The sequence below is a fragment of the Lampris incognitus genome, chromosome 12, assembly GCF_029633865.1.
Source record: "Lampris incognitus isolate fLamInc1 chromosome 12, fLamInc1.hap2, whole genome shotgun sequence".
Classification (NCBI taxonomy): Eukaryota; Metazoa; Chordata; class Actinopteri; order Lampriformes; family Lampridae; genus Lampris; species Lampris incognitus.
The window spans coordinates 35,186,104-35,206,083 of NC_079222.1; the positions used below are offsets into that span (position 1 = coordinate 35,186,104).

The window sequence follows — 19,980 nt, forward strand, 5'->3', positions numbered from 1 at the left end:
ATAGGAAAAAGAAGAGGCAAAATATTAATAAAGATTAATAAAAAATGCTGTATTGTTATCAGAGACTGTTATTGATTTCATCATATGACCAAACTTTGTATCACATCTCGATAATGGCCATACCACAGAATGTATGCACATATGTTTAAAGGCTTTAAGAGTAAAACAGCTTAAAAGAGTATTGTGACCTACACGTGGCCACTCTTGCAATGACAGGGATACTCCTCCTGTTATTAAGGATGGCATAGACATTGATTAGGTATTCAATGCCAGGCTCTAACTCCTTGATGGTAGCAGCGGTTTGATCTCCTGACACGGTGAAATCTTGATGCAGGCCGCCAGGGTTGTTGGGTACATATGTCACCAGATACTCTGTTACCAACATCTCGTTTTTCCATGACAGGTCCATGGTCTCGTTGGTGACCCCAGAGATGGTAAGGTCTTTAGGTGGCGAGACTGAGGAAAAGAGAGAGGAAAGATGAGAGAGGGAAAAAAAAATCTATTTTTAGTACTGAAATGAGCCCGGATCATTTTACTGCCCTCAATCCCTTAGTATCTGTGCCGTTGAGCCAATGCAAACTCAAGACCCACATCTGGCAGCTGTCAGAATTGCCAACCAAAGAAATTAAGATGAAAATACAGACAGCAGTAATACCACAAACTATGGCATTAATGTGAAGCCTAAAGGGTCACAAATTCTTTTGCAAATTTTTTTAAAACAAATGTCTTTCCTCTAGCATGTGAGCCGAATGAATTTCAAGAATATGGGAAAAAAAAGAATGTGGTGTTTATATTTCACAATATGATACATCAGAGAGATAAATGGCATTAATGTATGGATTTGCGAATCACCCAACCTGTAAACTGAGACTGTCCCCCACCAAAAACCCCCCTCCCCAAAAAATGACCCCATAGGTCGTGTGTACAAGCAGCTTATTATGACCTACAGTTACGTTGTAAAGTTAAGCGACCTCTAGCGGTCGCGTAAATAACGACAACCCGGTGTCTCCGGCGCCTCGTCGTCGCGTGACCTTTGACCTTCCTTACCAATCAAAAACGCGACGAGCCGAGAGAGGAGGAAGTGCCAGAACCGTTTCTACTCGTGTAAACTGTTGGGTTTCTACACAAATCTACACCTTCACTTCGCGGGAGCAACAACAAAAGTCCCACTGTCCTCAAACCAGCACGCCATAATCAGCAGCGTTGCGGGGCAGGAACAACCCACCTATGTGGTCGTACGGGGGTTGGGGGACTTGTGTGCATTAGCGCGCCGGACTGAACGGAGCGCCTCTTACCATCCGAGCAGTCTTCTCCGACGTAGCCTTCCTCGCACACGCAGCGGCCGTTCACCGCAGCGGCCTCTGCCCTGGCAGTTGTTCACGCAGCTCAGGTCCCCGCAGCTGTCGCCCTCGTAGCCTTCCTCGCACACGCAGCTGCCGACCACGCAGCGCCCCCTGCCGCTGCAGTTCTCCGGACAGGACAGCACGGAGCAGTCGTCGCCCGAAAAGCCCTCCTCACACGCGCACTGGCCGTCCAGGACAGCGACCGCGGCCCAGGCAGTCGTTGGGGCAGGCCTTCCGGCTGCAGTCCTCTCCGGCGAAGCCCTCGTCGCAAACGCACTGCCCGTCGACGCACCGGCCGCGGTTCCGGCAGTCGCCGGGGCAACTCAGCGCGCCGCAGTCCTCCCCGGCGAAGCCGCCGAAGCACAGGCAGCGGCCGTCCACGCAGTCGCCGCGGCCGTGGCAGTTGGAGGGGCAGGTCTTGACGCCGCAGTCCTCGCCGGCGAAGCCTTCCGCGCACACGCACTGGCCGTTGACGCAGCGGCCCCTGTCCGAGCAGTCGCCGGGGCAGGACAGCTCGTCGCAGTCGTCCCCTTGGAAGCCCACGTCGCAGGCACACCGTCCGTTGATGCACTGCCCCCTGCTGTTACAGTTGTTGAGGCACGCCAGCTGGCTGCAGTCCTCGCCCTGGTAGCCCGCCTCGCAGATGCACACGCCGTTGTAGCACGTCCCCCGGCCGCTGCAGTCGTTCAGGCAGGTGGGCACGGAGCAGTCCTCCCCCGCGTAGCCGGCACTGCACACGCACTTGCCGTCCACGCAGAAGCCGTTCCTCCGGCAGTTGCTGGGACACGTGGGCGTCGCGCAGTCCTCCCCCGCGTAACCGTCGTCACAGTAGCAAGTGCCGTTCACGCACCGGCCGCGGTCGTAGCAGTCTTTGGGGCAGATGAGTTCCGAGCAGTCGTAGCCGGTCCACGGCTCGTCGCACACGCACTCTTCGTCCACACAGCGGCCGCGGCCGAGGCAGTTGTTCAGGCACTTGGTCTGCGAGCAGTCGTCGCCGAAGAAACCCTCCGAGCAGACGCAGGCCCCGCCCTGGCACCGGCCGTTCGCCCCGCAGTCCACGGGGCAGACCCGCTGCGCGCAGTCGTCTCCGGCGAAGCCCTCGAAGCATTCGCACTTGCCGTCCACGCACCGACCCCGGTCTCGGCAGTCACCGGGGCACGCCGCCTCGGTGCAGTTCGGTCCTCTCCAGCCCGGCTCGCATACGCAGCTGCAGGTGTCGGCGCTGTAGTTGCCGTGCCCGTAGCAGTAAGGCTTGGTTCCCACCTCACCTGGCGGGAGAAGGTTTTGTTGTCAAATAGAAAAGGAGCGCGTAAACATAAAAGCAATCAATGTGTTTTATCATCACTTTGTTTCTCTGTTTTCCTACATCCACAGTCCTGAATCTACGGTCGCCTATCATTCCAGTTATTCCGGCCTCCAATCAGGGAGGATTTAGACCTGGACCTGTTTTTTGCCCCCCCCCCCTTTTCTCCCAATTGTACTTGGCCAATTACCCCAATCTTCCGAACTCTGCTGATCCGGGGAGACTAGGGCTGCAGACTGCCACATGCCTCCTCCGATACATGTGGAGTCGCCGGCCGCTTCTTTTCACCGGACAGTGGGGAGTTTCACCAGGGGGATGTAGCACGTGGGAGGATCACGCTATCCCCCGCCCCCAACAGGCGCCCCGAGCGACCAGAGGAGGCGCTAGTGCGGCAACCAGGACACATACCCACATCCGGCCTCCCACCCGCAGACAGGGCCGATTGTGTCTGCCGGGGGTAACACGGGGATTCGAACCGGCGAAAGTACTTTCCAAGGACTGGATTGAAAATCACTATTGTGTGACACCATAGATTCCACAGCTGTGCCATAATAATAATAATAATAATAATAATAATAATAATAATAATAATAACTTCCCCAGTGTAGCCGGCACTGATGGAAGTTTGTTTTCTCGCTTTATTTCATACAAAGCGCTGTTTATGAACCACATGGTAGAAGAAAATGGCTGTGATGAAGCTGAAAAAAAGAATTACTACCTGTGACTTGAGCAGAACAGCAGGTAGTATCTCCAGAACACTGGTCCCTCAGCACCGATATTTCTCCCTCCAGCATCTCCAACCTGTTGAGGAGGTCCTTCAGCTCTGGCATGTTATCGGTGCAGCCACAGGCCTGCCGGGGAATGTTGATGCGATGGGTGAAGACGATCTGGTTTTCTTTATTTATTACGCCTTCTGTGTTTTGAACGTCCGAGGGGGCAATCGCATCTTTGGGCGGATCCAGATCTACAGAGCACATGGAGCTAGCAGGGACGTTGATGTTATAGACATGCTTGAAAACCACGGGCTGGTCTGCGCTGGAGAGGCCGATGGTGTGCTCTTCAGAAGGTGCCGTGGTTTGTCGCCGTTGCCTAAGCATATTCTTCACCAAGCCGGCATCGGTTCGGGTCAGAGAGGAAATCAGGAGAAGGAAGCCCAGGAGGCCTTTTGGACCCATGTTCAACGCACTCACTTGGGTTCGGTAAAATGAATGTCAGTGTTCAATTTAGACTGAGAGCCAGTCACAGTCCAAGATGGGGGATGTCTCTGGAAGAAAAAAGAAGAAGAAAACAATGAGTCACACAAAACTGTTAAGTCTTTTGAAGGAAATAAATGATACACACTTTCCACCCAATGACTTAAAGGTAGACTAAATAAGATTTTCACTTTTCTGGGAACCAGAACATGACAACATAAAACATTCCTGAACACTTAATTTGGAAATGACTAATATCATGTTTTTTTATGAATTCATCAATTACTGTTCTCAGTTGTCTCATGAACTTTGTTTTTCCATTGCCTTGCTCAGGGGCAGAGACAGGGGCATTAACCCTGACATGCATGTCTTCTTGATGGTGGGAGGAAACTGGAGCACCCGGAGGAAAACCCATCAGACACGGGGAGCACATGCAAGCTCCACGCAGAAAGGACCTGGGACGGCCTGGGGTTCGAACCCAGGACCTTCTTGCTCTGAGGCAACAGTGCTAACAACGTGGCCACCGTGCTACACTTTAGATTGATCATTCGCCACCACAAATGCCCAAATAAACAGGGGGCAAGGAGGGGCGTTTTGCATAGCACACACTGAAGACTTTGGATACGTTTAGTAGCTTGGAAAGCACCTTAACTACACCCTAACACCTGTAAACAGTAAAGGGCTTAAACAGTAAAAGGCCGTTGTCTTAATTACTAGTACATCTTGGAGAGTCTACAAATAATGACAACCCAGTAGTCAGACACTATATATCAACACTATATATTAGGAGTGATGGATGAGGTTCAAGGTGGAGGTGGGACTGCATCAAGGAGCCCTTTCTTGTTGGCAATGGTGATGGACAGGTTGACGGACGAGATCAGGCAGGAGTCTCCGTGGACTATGATGTTCACTGATGTCACTGTGATCTGTAGTGGGAGTAGGGTGGAGGCTGAAGGCTGAAGGAGAGCCTGGAGAAGTGGAGGTATGCACTTGAGAGAAGAGGAATGAAGATCAATAGGCGCAAGATGGAATACATATGCGTGAACGAGAGGGAGGACAGCGAGTGTCAGGAGTGATTTGCGACCGAAGGGTACCAGCAAGAGTTAAAGGGAAGGTTTACGAGATGGCTGTGAGACCAGCTGTGTTTTATGGTTTGGAGATGATGGCACTGATGAAAAGACAGGAGGCGGGGCCGGGGGTGGCAGAGTTGAAGATGTTAAGATTTTCACTGGGAGTGACGAAGAAGGACAGGATTAGGAACGAGTATATTAGAGGGACCGCTCAGGTTGGACGGTTTGGAGACAAAGCAAGAGAGACAAGATTGAGATGGTTTGCACATGTGTGGAGGAGAGATGCTGGGTATATTGGGAGAAGGATGCTGAATATGGAGCTGCCAGGGAAGAGGAGAAGAGGAAGGCCAAAGAGGAGGTTTATGGATGTGGTGAGGGGGCACATGCATGTTGTTTCTGTGACAGAGGAGGATGCAGAGGACAGGACGAGGTAGAAATGGATGATCTGCTGTGGCGCCCCCTAACGGGAGCAGCTAAAAGAAGAAGACGACCACTGAGTTCCTCGGTGTCTATTGGGTCTTGCACTTCAGCTCAGTACCACTGGTGGCATCATATTTTAGACACCTGACATAGCAGATATAATAACATATAGTCTTAATAGTTATAAGGGAGCTATTGTTTTTCATCAGGTCTTACTTAAAAACAACAGATGTTGCTTCTGTGCCAAATGTAGTGTGAACGCACGAAAGTCAGAGGGACCCCCAACCAAATATTGATTAGGGCCTCCCCAAATGTCTAAGTCTGGCTCTGGCTCTGGATATAGGACTTAAGTATCAGTCACAACTTGCCTCTACTTGCCACACATTACATCAGCGGTCCCCAACCACCGGGCCACGAACTGGCACTGGGCCACAAAGCACTTGCTACCGGGCCGCGAGAAGCTGATACGATTGGGTAAAAAATGGATCTTGGCTTGGCCTGTCTGTGCTGCACCTTCCCTCACCATTCCCTTGTGTGTTGTATTGACGAGGATATTGTCAACACTAAAACCGTCCGCTATACAAATAAGGTTGAGGGCCCCTGTATTACATCACTGCACAAACTAGTTACAAACTGGTACCTTCATTCAGCCCTACTGTATATGTGCCCAGTAGATTAAAGCGTAGGAGCACTCTGACACAATATATGCATCCTCTCATTTCGGAGGAAACTGGATAAAACAGCTATTTTATTGTAAATTTGCATACTATTTTAGCTATTTATTAAATCAGGCATTGTTTTGTCTTTTTAGATTCCCCCCCTTTTTCTCCCCGATTGTACTTGGCCATACCCTACTCTTCCGAGCTGTCCTGGTCGCTGCTCCCCCCCCTTCCGATCCGAAGAGGGCTGCAGACTACCACACGCCTCCTCCTTTGATACATCGCCAGCCGCTTCTTTTCACCTGACAGTGAGGGGTTTCACCAGGGGGGGACGTAGCACGTGGGAGGATCACGTTATCCCCCCCCAGTTCTCGCTCCCCACCCCCCTGACAGTGAGGGGTTTCACCAGGGGGGACGTAGCGCGTGGGAGGATCACGTTATCCTCCCCCACAGTTCTCGCTCCCCCCCCCCCCCGAACAGGTGCCCCGACCGACCAGAGGAGGCGCTAGTGCAGCGACCGGGACACATACCCACATCCAGCTTCCCACTCGCTAACACGGCCAATTGTGTCAGCAGGGACGCCTGACCAAGCCGCAGGTGACGTGGGGATTCGAACCACCGATCCACGTGTTGGTAGGGCAGGAGTAGACCGCTATGCTTCCCGTGAACATGGATTTGTAAGCGTGACCAATTTGATGTACTTTGCATTTGTCTATGTGAGAGCTGGACTGGACAAACACCAAGTTTAGAGGAATAACTCGTGTCTGCAGAGTTACCCATGAAACACGTTGTTGTCTTAAGGACCCCAGTCGGGAAATCCATAAATATGTTTTATTTTGCTCTTGAGAACACACGTAAGCCTTGAGTACACTCCAGTTTCAGTTACAAATGTGAACTGAAAGCATTCGATGTTTTATATTTCTCTTGCACTTCCTTTACACTTGCACGGTAAGAGGTGTATAGGTGATGATGTCCAACACGTGTCCGACACTGGCAATTTGACGTTGACGCTCTCCGTTTGCGTCATGAAATGACAGAAAAAATAAATCATCACATTCCATACACTATATACACACTGGCCCGTGAAAGTGTCTGATGACTTCATAACCTGGCCATTGGAAAACTGTTATTTGTGGGAAACCGACTAGAAGAAATGACCGACTCGTTGCTAAGCGTGGGAATGCAGGCCTGGATTCAGTAGGTTGAGAAGTTTCAAAGGATCGGAGGAGGGCGAGAGGTAGGATAGAAGTCACAGTAATTGCATATGTTACCCTTTAACAGGCAATTTGGTAGGTCAGGGGATCACCTTCTTCCCATCGTGCTGCTGCCAGTACCAAAACCAGTGGTATGTTGCAGGTATGATGCCATAGCTATTACATTTGATGAGCATTTCTTATTTCCTATACCTCAAGTGGAACTGACAACCCCCCCCTCCCCTCTCTCCCTCTCTCTCTCTCTCTCTCTCTCTCTCTTCCTATCCCTCCCGGCCTCTCCTGCCAATCATGTACAAACCATATGCAGATTTCTTTCTTCAAGAGCATACTGCATCCATCTTCCTCTTACCTTCCACCTTCCCTCTATTCTTCCCCGTTTTCCTCCATCCCTACCCTGAAAGCAGTATTCGTACCATTCAGTACTTACCATTTTTTCCTGCCTTTCCTTCTCCTTCTCTCACTCCATCTCGCTCCCTCCCTCTCCCCCCTCACCCTCTCTCTCTCTTGTTCTCTCGCTCTTCCTGTCTGTCTCTCTCTCTCGCTCTCTGTGTCTCTCTCCCTCTCTCGCTCTCTCTCTCCCTTGCGCTCTCTCTCCCTCTCTCGCTCTCTCTCCCTTTCTCCCTCTCTGTCTCCCTCTCCCGTTCGTTCGCTCTCTCTCGCCCTTGCTCTTGCTCTCTCGCTCTCTCTCCCTTGCTCACTCGCTCTCTCTCCCTTGCTCTCTCTCGCTCCCTTTCTCCCTCTCTCTCATTCGTTCTCTCTCCCTCTCCCTTGCGCTCTCTCTCTCTCTCTCTCTCTCTCTCTCTCTCTCTCTCTCTCTCTCTCTCTCTCTCTCTCTCTCTCTCTCTCTCTCTCTCTCTCTCTCTCTCTCTCTCTCTCTCTCTCTCCCGTTCGTTCTCTCTCTCTCGTTCGTTCTCTCTCGCCCTTGCTCTTGCTCTCTCGCTCTCTCTCCCTCCCTTTCTCCGTCTCTCTCTCTCTCTCTCTCTCTCTCTCTCTCTCTCTCTCTCTCTCTCTCTCTCTCTCTCTCTCTCTCTCTCTCTCTCTCTCTCTCTCTCAGCTCGGTTTCAGCTGAAGAAAACGGGCTCCCTAGGGAGGCTGGCCACTTCAGTAACAACTGTTCCTGCCGTGGGCTGCAGAGACGGCCCTGGCCAGACCCGCACTGCATTTTACACGTCGGTTCTCCATGCATGCTTCCAATTTTAGTCCAACGGGCTTGCTGCCAGCTGATGAGCAATGCATGTTCGGGGCGTTATGGACGGTGCGGACTGCAAGATAACGCAGATGTTTGCTTTCTTGGTGTCTGCATTTACTTTTGTTAAGTTATTTATGCGTCGCTGTGCTTTTGTTCAAAAATGAAAGTCGGCAGGGCGTGGCGTGGCGTGGCGGTCTATTACGTTGACTGCCAACACGGGGATTGACGGTTCGAATCCCCGTGTTAATTCCGGCTTGGTCGGGCGTCCCTACAGACGCCGTGTCTGCGGGTGGGTATGTGTCCTGGTCGCTGCACTAGCGCCTCCTCTGGTTGGTCGGGGCGCTTGTTCGGGGGGGGGGGGATAGTGTGATCCTCCCACGCGCTACGCTCCCCTGGTGGAACTCCTCACTGTCAGGTGAAAAGAAGCGGCTGGCGACCCCACATGTATGGGAGGAGGCACGTGGTAGTCTGCTGCCCTCCCTGGATCGGCAGAGGGGGGTGGAGCAGGGACCGAGACCGCTCGGAAGAGTGGGGTAATTGGCCAAGTACAATTGGGGAGAACAAAAAAAAACCAAAAAGTCAGCAATATTTATTGTCAAAAGCACATTAGCATTCATGGGTTGACCTGTAATGAGATAAAAAGTGCTAGAGTTCATATGGCTCTTTTGACATTCTAACTCTCTCGCTCGTTCTTTCGATCCCTCTCTAACTCTCCCGGGTAGCGGAGACTCCCCTCGCCGCTCCGCAGGTTTCAGTAAAACTGAAGTTATGGCCCACGCCGTGATGACTATTCCATCCCTCCTTTTCCATTCCCCACCTTTTCACTTCCCCTTTGCGCGAGGCATGAATGACTTCATGCGTCAGCCACCAGCTGCCTCCGTATTCTACGTAGTGTGACACTCGGTAAACTACGACGATATCAACGCGCGCGCACGCACGCACACACCTGTTTTTAATTATTTATTTTTACTGCGCCGACCTCCGGTTTTCAGGAGTCCGTGAAGGGAATTCCTACCGCGCCCCGCGCACTCTCTCCCCACGCTCCTCTTACTGGCATTTTTCTAGTTCATCCCCCTCCTTCTAATCTCATAAAGTCCAGATATGAAAGCCGTCTCGTGTTTCACTGGTTCCCCCCACATCTGGCGAGCGGAGGGATGCGGTAGTAAAGGATGGAAAACGATATGTTTTTGATGTCCACCTATATTTTAGGAGACACGGGAGTGATGGGTTTTCAGTCCTTGGGTAAAAGGAGCGACTCCTGTAAAACTCCCCGGGGGGACGCGTTCATTGGGCAAAACCCTCACGCGCTGTAAAACGCTCCCGTCGGCATTTGGCCCCACTCGAGGCTCTCGCGAGCTAACAAGCCGATCCCTTTCGGCTAAAACCTCCAAGATTTATGCAGCCTTGCCACATTTAACGGGACAGTTTCACCCCAGAATCAAACATACACGTCCCCCCCCCTCCCCTCTTACCGGTAGAGCTGTGTTTCCATCTAGATCGTTTCGGTGCGAGTTGGAGAGTGCGGGAGATAGCGGCCATGGAGACGTCTGCCTTCTCTCGAGTACAATGGGAGTGGATGGCACTCGGCTTGTCTTGCTCCAAGCAGGAAAAAAAAATTTTTTTTTTAAACTCAACAGCAACGTCTCTTCCCAGACACCATGACCCGGTTACTCAAGTTGATCCACGCACCTTGTTTCTAGCAGTTGCACGAGGGAGTATTTTCAGAGGCCCAACTACACCTACATGAAACTGCTAGCAACAAGGTCTGTGGATTACCTTGAGGAACCAGGTCATGAGGTTCTGGAAAGACATATTGTTGTCGAGATTTATAAATGTTTTTTTTTTGCCGCTTTGAGCAAGGCTGGAGATTAGTACCCCCAGGGGAAGCTGGGCACACACACACCCCCACACACACCACCCACAGCAGCCATTAAACCCCACCTTAATTATCCTGAGCTTCCAGTCAAGCTGGTATGTCAAATCCACCAGACCATAATCAGGAATCAGGAACATTTATCTGTCATTTCATATATATATATATATATATTTATATATATATATATTTATATATATATATACACTCACTGGCCACTTTATTAGGTACACCTTGCTAGTACCGGGTTGGACCCCCTTTTGCCTTCAGAACTGCCTTAATCCTTTGTGGCATAGATTCAACAAGGTACTGGAAACATTCCTCAGAGAGTTTGGTCCATATTGACATGATAGCATCACGCAGTTGCTGCAGATTTGTCGGCTGCACATCCATGATGCGAATCTCCCGGTCCACCACATCCCAAAGGTGCTCTATTGGATTGAGATCTGGTGACTGTGGAGGCCATTTGAGTACAGTGAACTCATTGTCATGTTCAAGAAACCAGTCTGAGATGATTCGAGCTTTATGACATGGCGCGTTATCCTGCTGGAAGTAGCCATCAGAAGATGGGAACACTGTGGTCATAAAGGGATGGACATGGTCAGCAACAATACTCAGGTAGGCTGTGGCGTTGACACGATGCTCAATTGGTACTAAGGGGCCCAAAGTGTGCCAAGAAAATATCCCCCACACCATTACACCACCACCACCAGCCTGAACCGTTGATACAAGGCAGGATGGATCCATGCTTTCATGTTGTTGACGCCAAATTCTGACCCTACCATCCGAATGTCGCAGCAGAAATCGAGACTCATCAGACCAGGCAACGTTTTTCCAATCTTCTATTGTCCAATTTTGGTGAGCCTGTGCGAATTGTAGCCTCAGTTTCCTGTTCTTAGCTGACAGGAGTGGCACCCGGTGTGGTCTTCTGCTGCTGTAGTCCATCTGCCTCAAGGTTCGACGTGTTGTGCGTTCAGAGATGCTCTTCTGCATACCTCGGTTGTAATGAGTGGTTATTTGAGTTACTGTTGCCTTTCTATCAGCTCGAACCAGTCTGGCCATTCTCCTCTGACCTATGGCATCAACAAGGCATTTTCGCCCACAGAACTGCCGCTCACTGGATATTTTCTCTTTTTCAGACCACTCTCTGTAAACCCTAGAGATGGTTGTGCGTGAAAATCCCAGTAGATCAGCAGTTTCTGAAATTCTCAGACCAGCCCGTCTGGCACCAACAACCATGCCACGTTCAAAGTCACTTAAATCACCTTTCTTCCCCATTCTGATGCTCGGTTTGAACTGCAGCAGATCCTCTTGACCATGTCTACATGCCTAAATGCATTGAGTTGCTGCCATGTGATTGGCTGATTAGAAATTTGCGTTAACGAGCAGTTGGACGGGTGCGCCTAATAAAGTGGCCGGTGAGTGTATATATATGTGTGTGTGTGTGTGTGTGTGTGTGTGTGTGTGTGTGTGTGTGTGTGTGTGTGTGTGTGTGTGTGTATGTATATACGTATATATAAATATATGTATATATGTATGTATATGTATGTATATAAATGTATATAAATGTCACTGTCCAAGAGGGCAAACGCCAGGATGACTGTCAGAACTTAGCCTGCCCCACTTCAGACCGCCCGTTTCCTTTTCGGGCGCAGCTCCGGGCAGGGCTGTGGTCCCTGGGCCCACCGGACGCAGTAGACCAAGCTCTCCCGGCCGATCCAGCGCCAGCTCTCCCAGCCATCAAACAAAGACACAAACTCAGATGCAGACGTGCACAAAGACGCATACATAATCACATCCATTGGTCAAAGGGTAAATAACCAGTCCAGCAGAGCAGGTTCAACAGACCAAGTACTGCCATTTCAGTCACAAATCACAAGACAAGGAACAATGGATTCAATCATCCCAAGGCATGGCAATATTTGTGTTCACTGAAAACCACCCAAGCAGACAGCACACCTGCTATTACTGGTACATAACAATGTGACTGACTAGGAATAGGCTCACAACAACGCCATCCTAAGGTAATCACACGGCACAGCTGAATGCAGGTTTCAACATATAAGGCTCACTATGTGAGCTAGGCAACTTCACACAGAACTGCAAAAACCAACATATAATGAACTTGACAAACTGACCTCAATACAACATAGCAGCATCACACCACAGTGATGCAATACACACGTTATGATATGCAAACAGCATATCAAATAAACCCATCCACAAAACATACAGCAACACACAATCATGACAGTCAAAACTGCTCGATGCACAAACAGCATAATCAAATGGATATTACCTTCAGAAGTTATTTCTTTTTGACGTTTTCTTTGCAAACTTTGTGATCAAGTCCTGAAAATGCAGCAGGGCATTGCTGCAACCAATGGTAGTCCCTTCCAGGCTATCATTACTATTAGCTAGCTCTACTTCCTCTGTCGGAGTGCCCTCTTCTTCACTTTGTTCAGTTTTTTTTTTGGGAAAAGCTACATTTTGATGGGTCATTTTTTAATGTGCCCGCTTCTTTCACTTCCTCTTTCCTTTCTTTTGGCAGCCCCACCGGGCTTTTGGTTAACACCATCCATTTTCTGCTGCCTGGCAAGTTTTCCCGCACACTTCTCACTGATACAATGTAACTGATAGTGGGTCAGGTAAAAATCGATTCCACTATTTTTAACCTTGACTGCATTGAGAAAAACTGATCTTGAATCTGTGCAGTGTAAGCCACCTGCTTGCTATGCCCACCCATCTTGAGCATTAGCCAATCAAAACAGTGCATTGCAGCTTGCTCACCAGTCACCACCTGCCCAGAGCAATCAATCATGAGACTTAATTTTCATGGAAACAACTTTTATTTCATTCTGATTGGATAATTATCAAGATCGAGAGAATGGTTCAAGCATTGTGTCATATTTCTGTGGAGCCCAACATAAAAAAAAATGCATACGTTTTTTTTCCCTCCCATTGTGGAGGGCCCATTTGTGCTCAGGGGCTCCTGGGAGCATGCCCAGATTGCCCATATGATAGACCTGGCAGCGGCTTTGAGCAACACAAGCCGAGTGCCATCCAGTTCCATTGGATTCGAGAGAAGGCAGACACCTCTACGGCCGATATCTCCAAAACTCGGAAACTCACACCAAAATGACCAAGATGGATAAGTAGCACTACAGGTAAGAGGAAAAAACATGTATTTTTGATTTTGGGCTGAACGGTTCCTTTAAATTTGCTGAGCAATCGCTGAAAATTCTTTTATTTGCGCATTAGTGTAATGTGACCTCAAGTTATATTGGCAGAAAACGAGTATTTCAACACAACTTGACCAACATCACTACAAACTCTCTCCATCCATCGTTCAAAGCCAGAGTGGGGTTGACCGAGGACACCCCATTTGACTGTGAGACATGGCGAGACAGTTTTGGGAGAAGAAGGAAATAAATATTATGTGTTTTCTAAGCTATTATCCAGAATTGCTGTAGCTTTAGTACTCGTCCCCCATGCTGGCAGTGAGAAGGGAACTTTCCTGCATGGAAAAGAGAAACTGGGAATGTTGGCCCTGCATGCAAAACATCTGTTTTGCTTAATCCAAAAAAGAAAAGTGGGTGCTGAGGTGCGAGCCATGTATCCAGACCAGGTCAGCCTAAAATACACCTTAGCTACTCCTAACTCTGAGCACTTCAGCTCTTGCTCTCTACTGGGCATTAACAAAGAAATGTTTGACAATGTTTGATAAAGCTGCTCGATGCATGACGGAGTGATTAGTAGAGCCCACGTCTTTAAAGATGTTCAGTAAAATCTAGCATGCATTTCTTTTGAGTTCAGGTCTCTCCCTGAGGTTTCTTCCTATTTTTTCTCCCTGTTAAAGGGGCTTTTTTTTAGGGAGTTGTTTTTTATGCAAAGGTCTAAGGACAGGATGTTGTGTTGCTGTAATGCCCCTTGAGGCAAATTTGTGAAATTGGGCTATACAAACAAAGTTGAATTGACTTGACTTGACGTGACTTGACTTAAATTATAACAATGGCTTTCAGAAAACAAGATGTTTTCTCAGTTGTAGTTAGCGCGTGCTAGCAGCTCTCTTAAAACCATGTAAAGATGTGTTATCTTGGCTCAATGTGAATGACTCTAGCCACTTATTTCACTGAACTGTTGTGACCTATAAAGAAATAGCCATTACGCTGTCATTCATTGTTAGCCACTGTGTATTGAGCCACCTGGTAAGAAGGACGCCCCCAGTAATGCAGTAGCTGGTCGGTGTGGTGTTTTCAGTTCACACCCTGTAATCACTCAGGACTTGGACAGCAATTCAAGTGCAGCTTGGCTGGACAACCTTTTCATGGAAAACAGTTGTGCCTGGGAACAAAGGTAGCAGGAGCAGGACTCCCTGGTTAGAGCCAGACTCCAACATTTTTTTCTAACTCATCTAACTCATCTGCTCCCCTTCTTATCTCTTAGTATATTCATTTTCCATTAATGGCAAAGGACCAACATTGGTTTTCATAGTCCTATAAGAGCAGCTAGAAATTTTCTCCAGAAAGTGTAAGTAACTGGGGACTAGTTAGCTGACACAATTATGAATAATGCAAATAAAGGATCTTTTCACTGAATTATAACTGCAATACGTATAGGTTATGATAATACCCATGTTTGCCGTGACACAAGGTTAGCCTGAGAAATGGCATGCAGCTAATCAGTTTTGTAGAGTGAGACCTTGTGTCCCAGTGTTTTTTCTATATGAACACTACTTTGCTTTCATGAAGTTAAAACCAGAACTTATCAAATAAGTTGATAAGTAGTTTACAGAAGCTGAGCCATAATTAACATTACGTGAATTCCATTGAAGGATGAGTAACAGCGAGATGAAAGTTCCGTTTTTGTCGCAGCATGTGTTTTTAAATGTTCTGCAGAATATCAGAGGAGACTGACGAGACCTCCGTTGGCCGAAGATCAAGAAAAAGTGAGCAGAAAGTGAATGGCTAGAAATATGGTGGAGTGGAAACAGCCATCTGTGTCTTGGTGTTCACACAGCTTGTAAGCTGCACAGCCTCGTCTAGACATCCTGGCAGATTTATGGTGTCCGGCCTTTATATCAAAGGTTGTAGCCCCGGACACAGATCTCACATATGTACACAACCATAATTATTAAAGATATCTGTAACGTAAAATAGTGCCACACTTGGGCTAACAGAGACAACATTGCTAAAACTAAAGCAATGCCCTCCATCTGCACCTTACAGTATAACGATACAAAAATAACCTGCTGGCATATACTGTGTATTAAATTGCACTGATAATTTGGGTGCACTTAACCAATAAGACTCTAAACAAAAATAAATAAATACAAAATCTAAGTCAAGTCAGAGTGACTTCTTTTCAACCCCCGGTCGTCTCTCTGCGGAGGTTAAGCATGTTTTGCCCGAGTGTGAGAGGAGCCCTGGGGCAGATGCAGTTGGTAAACCAGCTGTCCCACTGACACAGGGCTGTCCATCAAAAGACTGTTTTCACTTCCCTGAGCACAGCCATCCCAGGACATAACAGCGTGGTGACGAAACATCACACCACAAACATCGCACCACACACATGTAGTCACAAACAAGGCTAGGTCAAAACCCAGTATATGGCTGGACCATGTATGGTCAATGTTTGGAATTGTGGCCTATTTGTTACAGGGATAGTCAGTGGCAGTGTATATAATGTGAATTCCTGGATATCAAATGTTCATCTGGAATTTTCTGTGGTGGTCCCAGTAATCTTTGTTGTTAAAGTGTACTGAAGTAGCACACAGGTTATAAATGCAGCTGCAAGAACAATACTTTCCACTCGTATCATGGGATGTCTGATTTGGAAGAGAACTGACTTTAATTGTAAGTGTTCTTCATCTTTTGGTTTGTTCCCTGTTTCTCCGGGGTCCCCACAGTGGGTTTTTGCAGCTTCCATAGGTACCCTGTAAGGGCACAGCACCAACGGCGGCCCGTTGTTAACCCGGGCCTCGACCGATCCGGTATGGTCTTGTCAATCTGCGTACTGATTTGGCAAAATGTTTACGTCGGATGCCCTTGCTGACACAACCACCAACGCTATGGACGGTGTAATATATGATGTGGTGGAAGCCATGTCTAGTCAGTCAAATACCCTACAGACGGGGACTGGATGCCATCCCAGTATTCATGGACTTGCGCCCATACCTGTCACCTAATGTAAGTATAACTATTCTATTTATCTGTTACCCCCCCCCTCATCTGTTGCTGTCTTCCGTCTCTCGCTTCTCTAAGACTCTGTGAGTGTTTTGTCGGACGGATCGTTATTTGTGGTGCTTTAACCCTCATGCCTCTCGGTGCACGAAGAGCTGTTTTCTCTCCTATTCCGCTCTACGCGTGATAGAGTTAAAAATGCAGTTTAATTCTAATTCTTATTTCCAAATAGTATTTGTGAGGTTTATCTTATTGAGTAATATTTCAATTCACCGATTATTTTTACTGATTCCTCTGAATAATTACCTTGATGCACATCGCCTTTTTGTACCTCCTGAGCTTCCGTAGCCGCTTTGCCTCGCTGGATGGAGCGAAGAAAAAACAACCCCTTCCTTGCGCAGCCACTTTTCATGTCCTGCCCACATCCGTTGCACACGCTGGGCCGTTACAGTACGTAACCGGAAGTGGAAGAAGCAGCGAAGTAGTCCGGCCTTAGCGTTCCCGTGGTATCCGCGAGCAGCAATATATTCCGTTCGTTAGCATCTAGCTAACGTAGCATTAGCGCCAGCGGGGTTTCTTTGTTTTTTTCTCCCCAATTGTACATAGCCAACTGCCCCACTCTTACCCACATCCGGCATCCCACCCGCAGACACGGCCAAACGTGTCTGTAGGGACGCCCGACCAAGCCGGAGGTGACACGGGGATTCGAACCGGCTGTCCCCATGTTGGTAGGCAACGGAATAGACCGCTACGTGGACGCCCGTGCATATCTATCTGCCGACCAATCGTGTGACTTCAGTGATGTCACTGATCACGTGATCCAGCGGCCCAATCATATCAAACACGGTCGCTCAGCCAGCCAGCCAGTCACCCAGCGACAATCTCAGTTATTAGGCATGTTTTTTTTCCCCTCCGCAATTGTACATAGCCAATTGCCCCACTCTTACCCCCCCCCCCCCCCCACCGGCTTCCCACACGCAGACACGGCCGACCAAGCCGGAGGTAACACGGGGATTCGAACCGGCTGTCCCCGTGTTGGTAGGCAACGAAACAGTCCGCTGTGCGACCCGGACGCCCATGCGCGATCTCTCCGCCGACCAATCGTGTAACTTCAGTGATGTCATTGGCCACCTGATCCAGCGGCCCAATCATATCAAACATGGTCACTCAGCCAGCCAGCCAGCCAGCCACTCTAAACGTAATCACCCAGCGACAATTTGTTATACGCTGGCCTGCCAGCCGATAAGACAAAGAATTTCTTTCTTCTTTTTTTTTTGAAGCTAATTAAATGGTTCAGGGACAGCTTCTCCCCATCTAAAGTGAAATTCGCATCATGGAAAAATACATGAATTAGGGGAAATAATGGCGTTACCCACAGCAATAAGATGATTCATCAGAGCACAAAACATCAGAGCCGGGATCTCAGACCTCAGACCTCAGACGTACTTCTGTAATTACATACGTCTCAGTCATTACACACGCGCGCGCGCGCACGCGCGCGCACACACGTACACGTGTTGGCTGCAAGCCCTTTCACTTAGATGATCAAAGCTGTGGAGGACCCTTCCACATGTTCGGTCCCTCAGCAGTCGGCCATCACACCCATTCTCTCCCCTAATCTGTCTTCCTCACACAACCGCCGAGGAAATAAGAAGTAGCAACATGCACCATATATTCCATTCCTACGAACCGCAGCTGGTATTCTTTGGTTATGAGAGCCATCTGTTGTCAGACGGAGATGCTAAATGGAGAACTAAAGGTGAATTAAAAGCCACTGCAGTTGCCAGCAAACTGGGCGCTTTCATCAATTCTGCATTCATTTTGAGCCTTGTTTCATTCCTCGTTTCGGGCAATGTATGCGTTTAACTTATGCCCGTGTGCAATCAAAAAAATTAAATGAATGGCAACATCAAAAACATCTAAAAATAAAGGAGAACTACACCACCGATGTATCTTGAAATCGTGTCAGATCTCATTAAAAAAAAAGACAAAAAAAGAAAAGTTTTGTGTGTGACACATACGTGAATATCTCTCCTTACCTGGGTCAGCGTAAGCTATGCTGTCTTGCAAGGCCTTGCAGGTAGGACGAGGTGGTTCCTGTGAGTCCTCGCTCACCCAGTCAAGCCAAAGGAAAGATGCTGTCTTCTGCTCTTCTGCTCGACCTCACGGCAGCGCTCAGGAGAGGTGACAGCCCTCCCCTTCTTTCTCCCTGTTCTGATGGCTCAGACTGGGGTCTGCTCATCTACAGCATGCAGATGGTCTGAATGAGAGAGAGGGAGGGAGGGAGGGAGAGAGAGAGGGGGGGGCAGAGAGAGCAAGAGAGGAGGAGAGAATGTCTTTTAAGTATGAAGAGCCTTTTGGTCAGACCCCAATTGCTTAACTCCAACCCTTAAATAGCCGTTATTTTCCCTTCCTTCCCACCCCTCCTTCCCTCCCTGTAACTGATGGATGCAGAGCCAGGCTACTGCCTTCGACCGGGATGCCACTCTTGCTGGGATCTGTGACAGAGGGTGAAGGCACTCTGCAAGAAAATTAGAGAGGGGACGAAGGGGAATGGACAACAGAGAGGCAAAGAAAATGGAGGATTTGCGAGAGAGCAGTCCCGAGACCAACCCCCGTAACCCAGCTTCTTTTTCCACAGAATATTTTTTCGCCCATTCATTTTCAAGAGGCTTTCAAAGAGACTGTGGAAAGAAGGCAGAGCCTTTGTTTCGGCCTCCTAGTGAAAATTTGATTTCATCTTTAGTAGTGAAATCTGGTGAGCGAGGCCCAACCTCTGTCTAACTCCTCCTTGTTCAGTGCGGATCTCTCTCCGGCCAGTATGCCCAGCAGCAGATACCAGAAACACTGCACGCTAAGTGGCTCCTTCCACCTGAGCCGAGCGTGCCCGCTCCTTTATAGTCGTGATATAATGAGATTGCATGACTTCGTATGAACAGAGAGAGAGAGAGAGAGGAGAAGCGGGCCGGCAGGAACAACGCGAGCCTCGTTGTAATCCCGAAGGAAGTGTTTCTTGCTCGAAGACAGTTGCACGTCTCGCTGAGACTCGGTTACGGTTTTCATACATTTAACAGATGGGATACGCAGGAAGCAGACACATTTTTCCTCTGTTCGGTCAGGCCATCTTGGAGCCGAATACATACACTTGCATGGGAATATAGAGATGTGTGTGGATGGACCTCTGATGTGAAAATGAAGTCTATCAGATCTCAGCATCCACGAGGGGCTGCGAGTCTCTGCAGCGGGCAGTTGGGGGGGGGGGAACAGATGGGTCACATGACACACCATACGGACACTGTCTGTACACAGTTTAAACTTAATATGATTAGGTAAGGATAAGGCAAGTATAAGATTACAACATCGGAGTAAGTTTGAAGACTGTTTAGATAGTCTTTGACCCTGTTTACACTTGGTTTTAAAATGCGTTTTTGGGCGATCGGATCACCACTGGGCAGCGAGACGCATCGCCGTTTACACCTGTGTCTACCATGCGTCTCCAAATGCGTCCTGCTGACCACTTGCGATCAGATATTG

General features: G+C 48.7%; 1 protein-coding gene across 1 annotated transcript in view; it reads right to left on the reverse strand.

The window, feature by feature from the left end:
• Window positions 1-18,643, reverse strand: part of LOC130121486 (tenascin-like) — a 55,476-nt gene extending 36,833 nt beyond the window's left edge. The window contains 6 exon segments of the mRNA XM_056290288.1: window positions 193-456; window positions 1,296-1,350; window positions 1,352-1,537; window positions 1,539-2,611; window positions 3,365-3,910; window positions 18,486-18,643. Coding sequence (XP_056146263.1) covers window positions 193-456; window positions 1,296-1,350; window positions 1,352-1,537; window positions 1,539-2,611; window positions 3,365-3,821 — 2,035 coding nt within the window. The 5' untranslated portion in view covers window positions 3,822-3,910; window positions 18,486-18,643.
• Window positions 18,644-19,980: the final 1,337 nt, after the last annotated feature.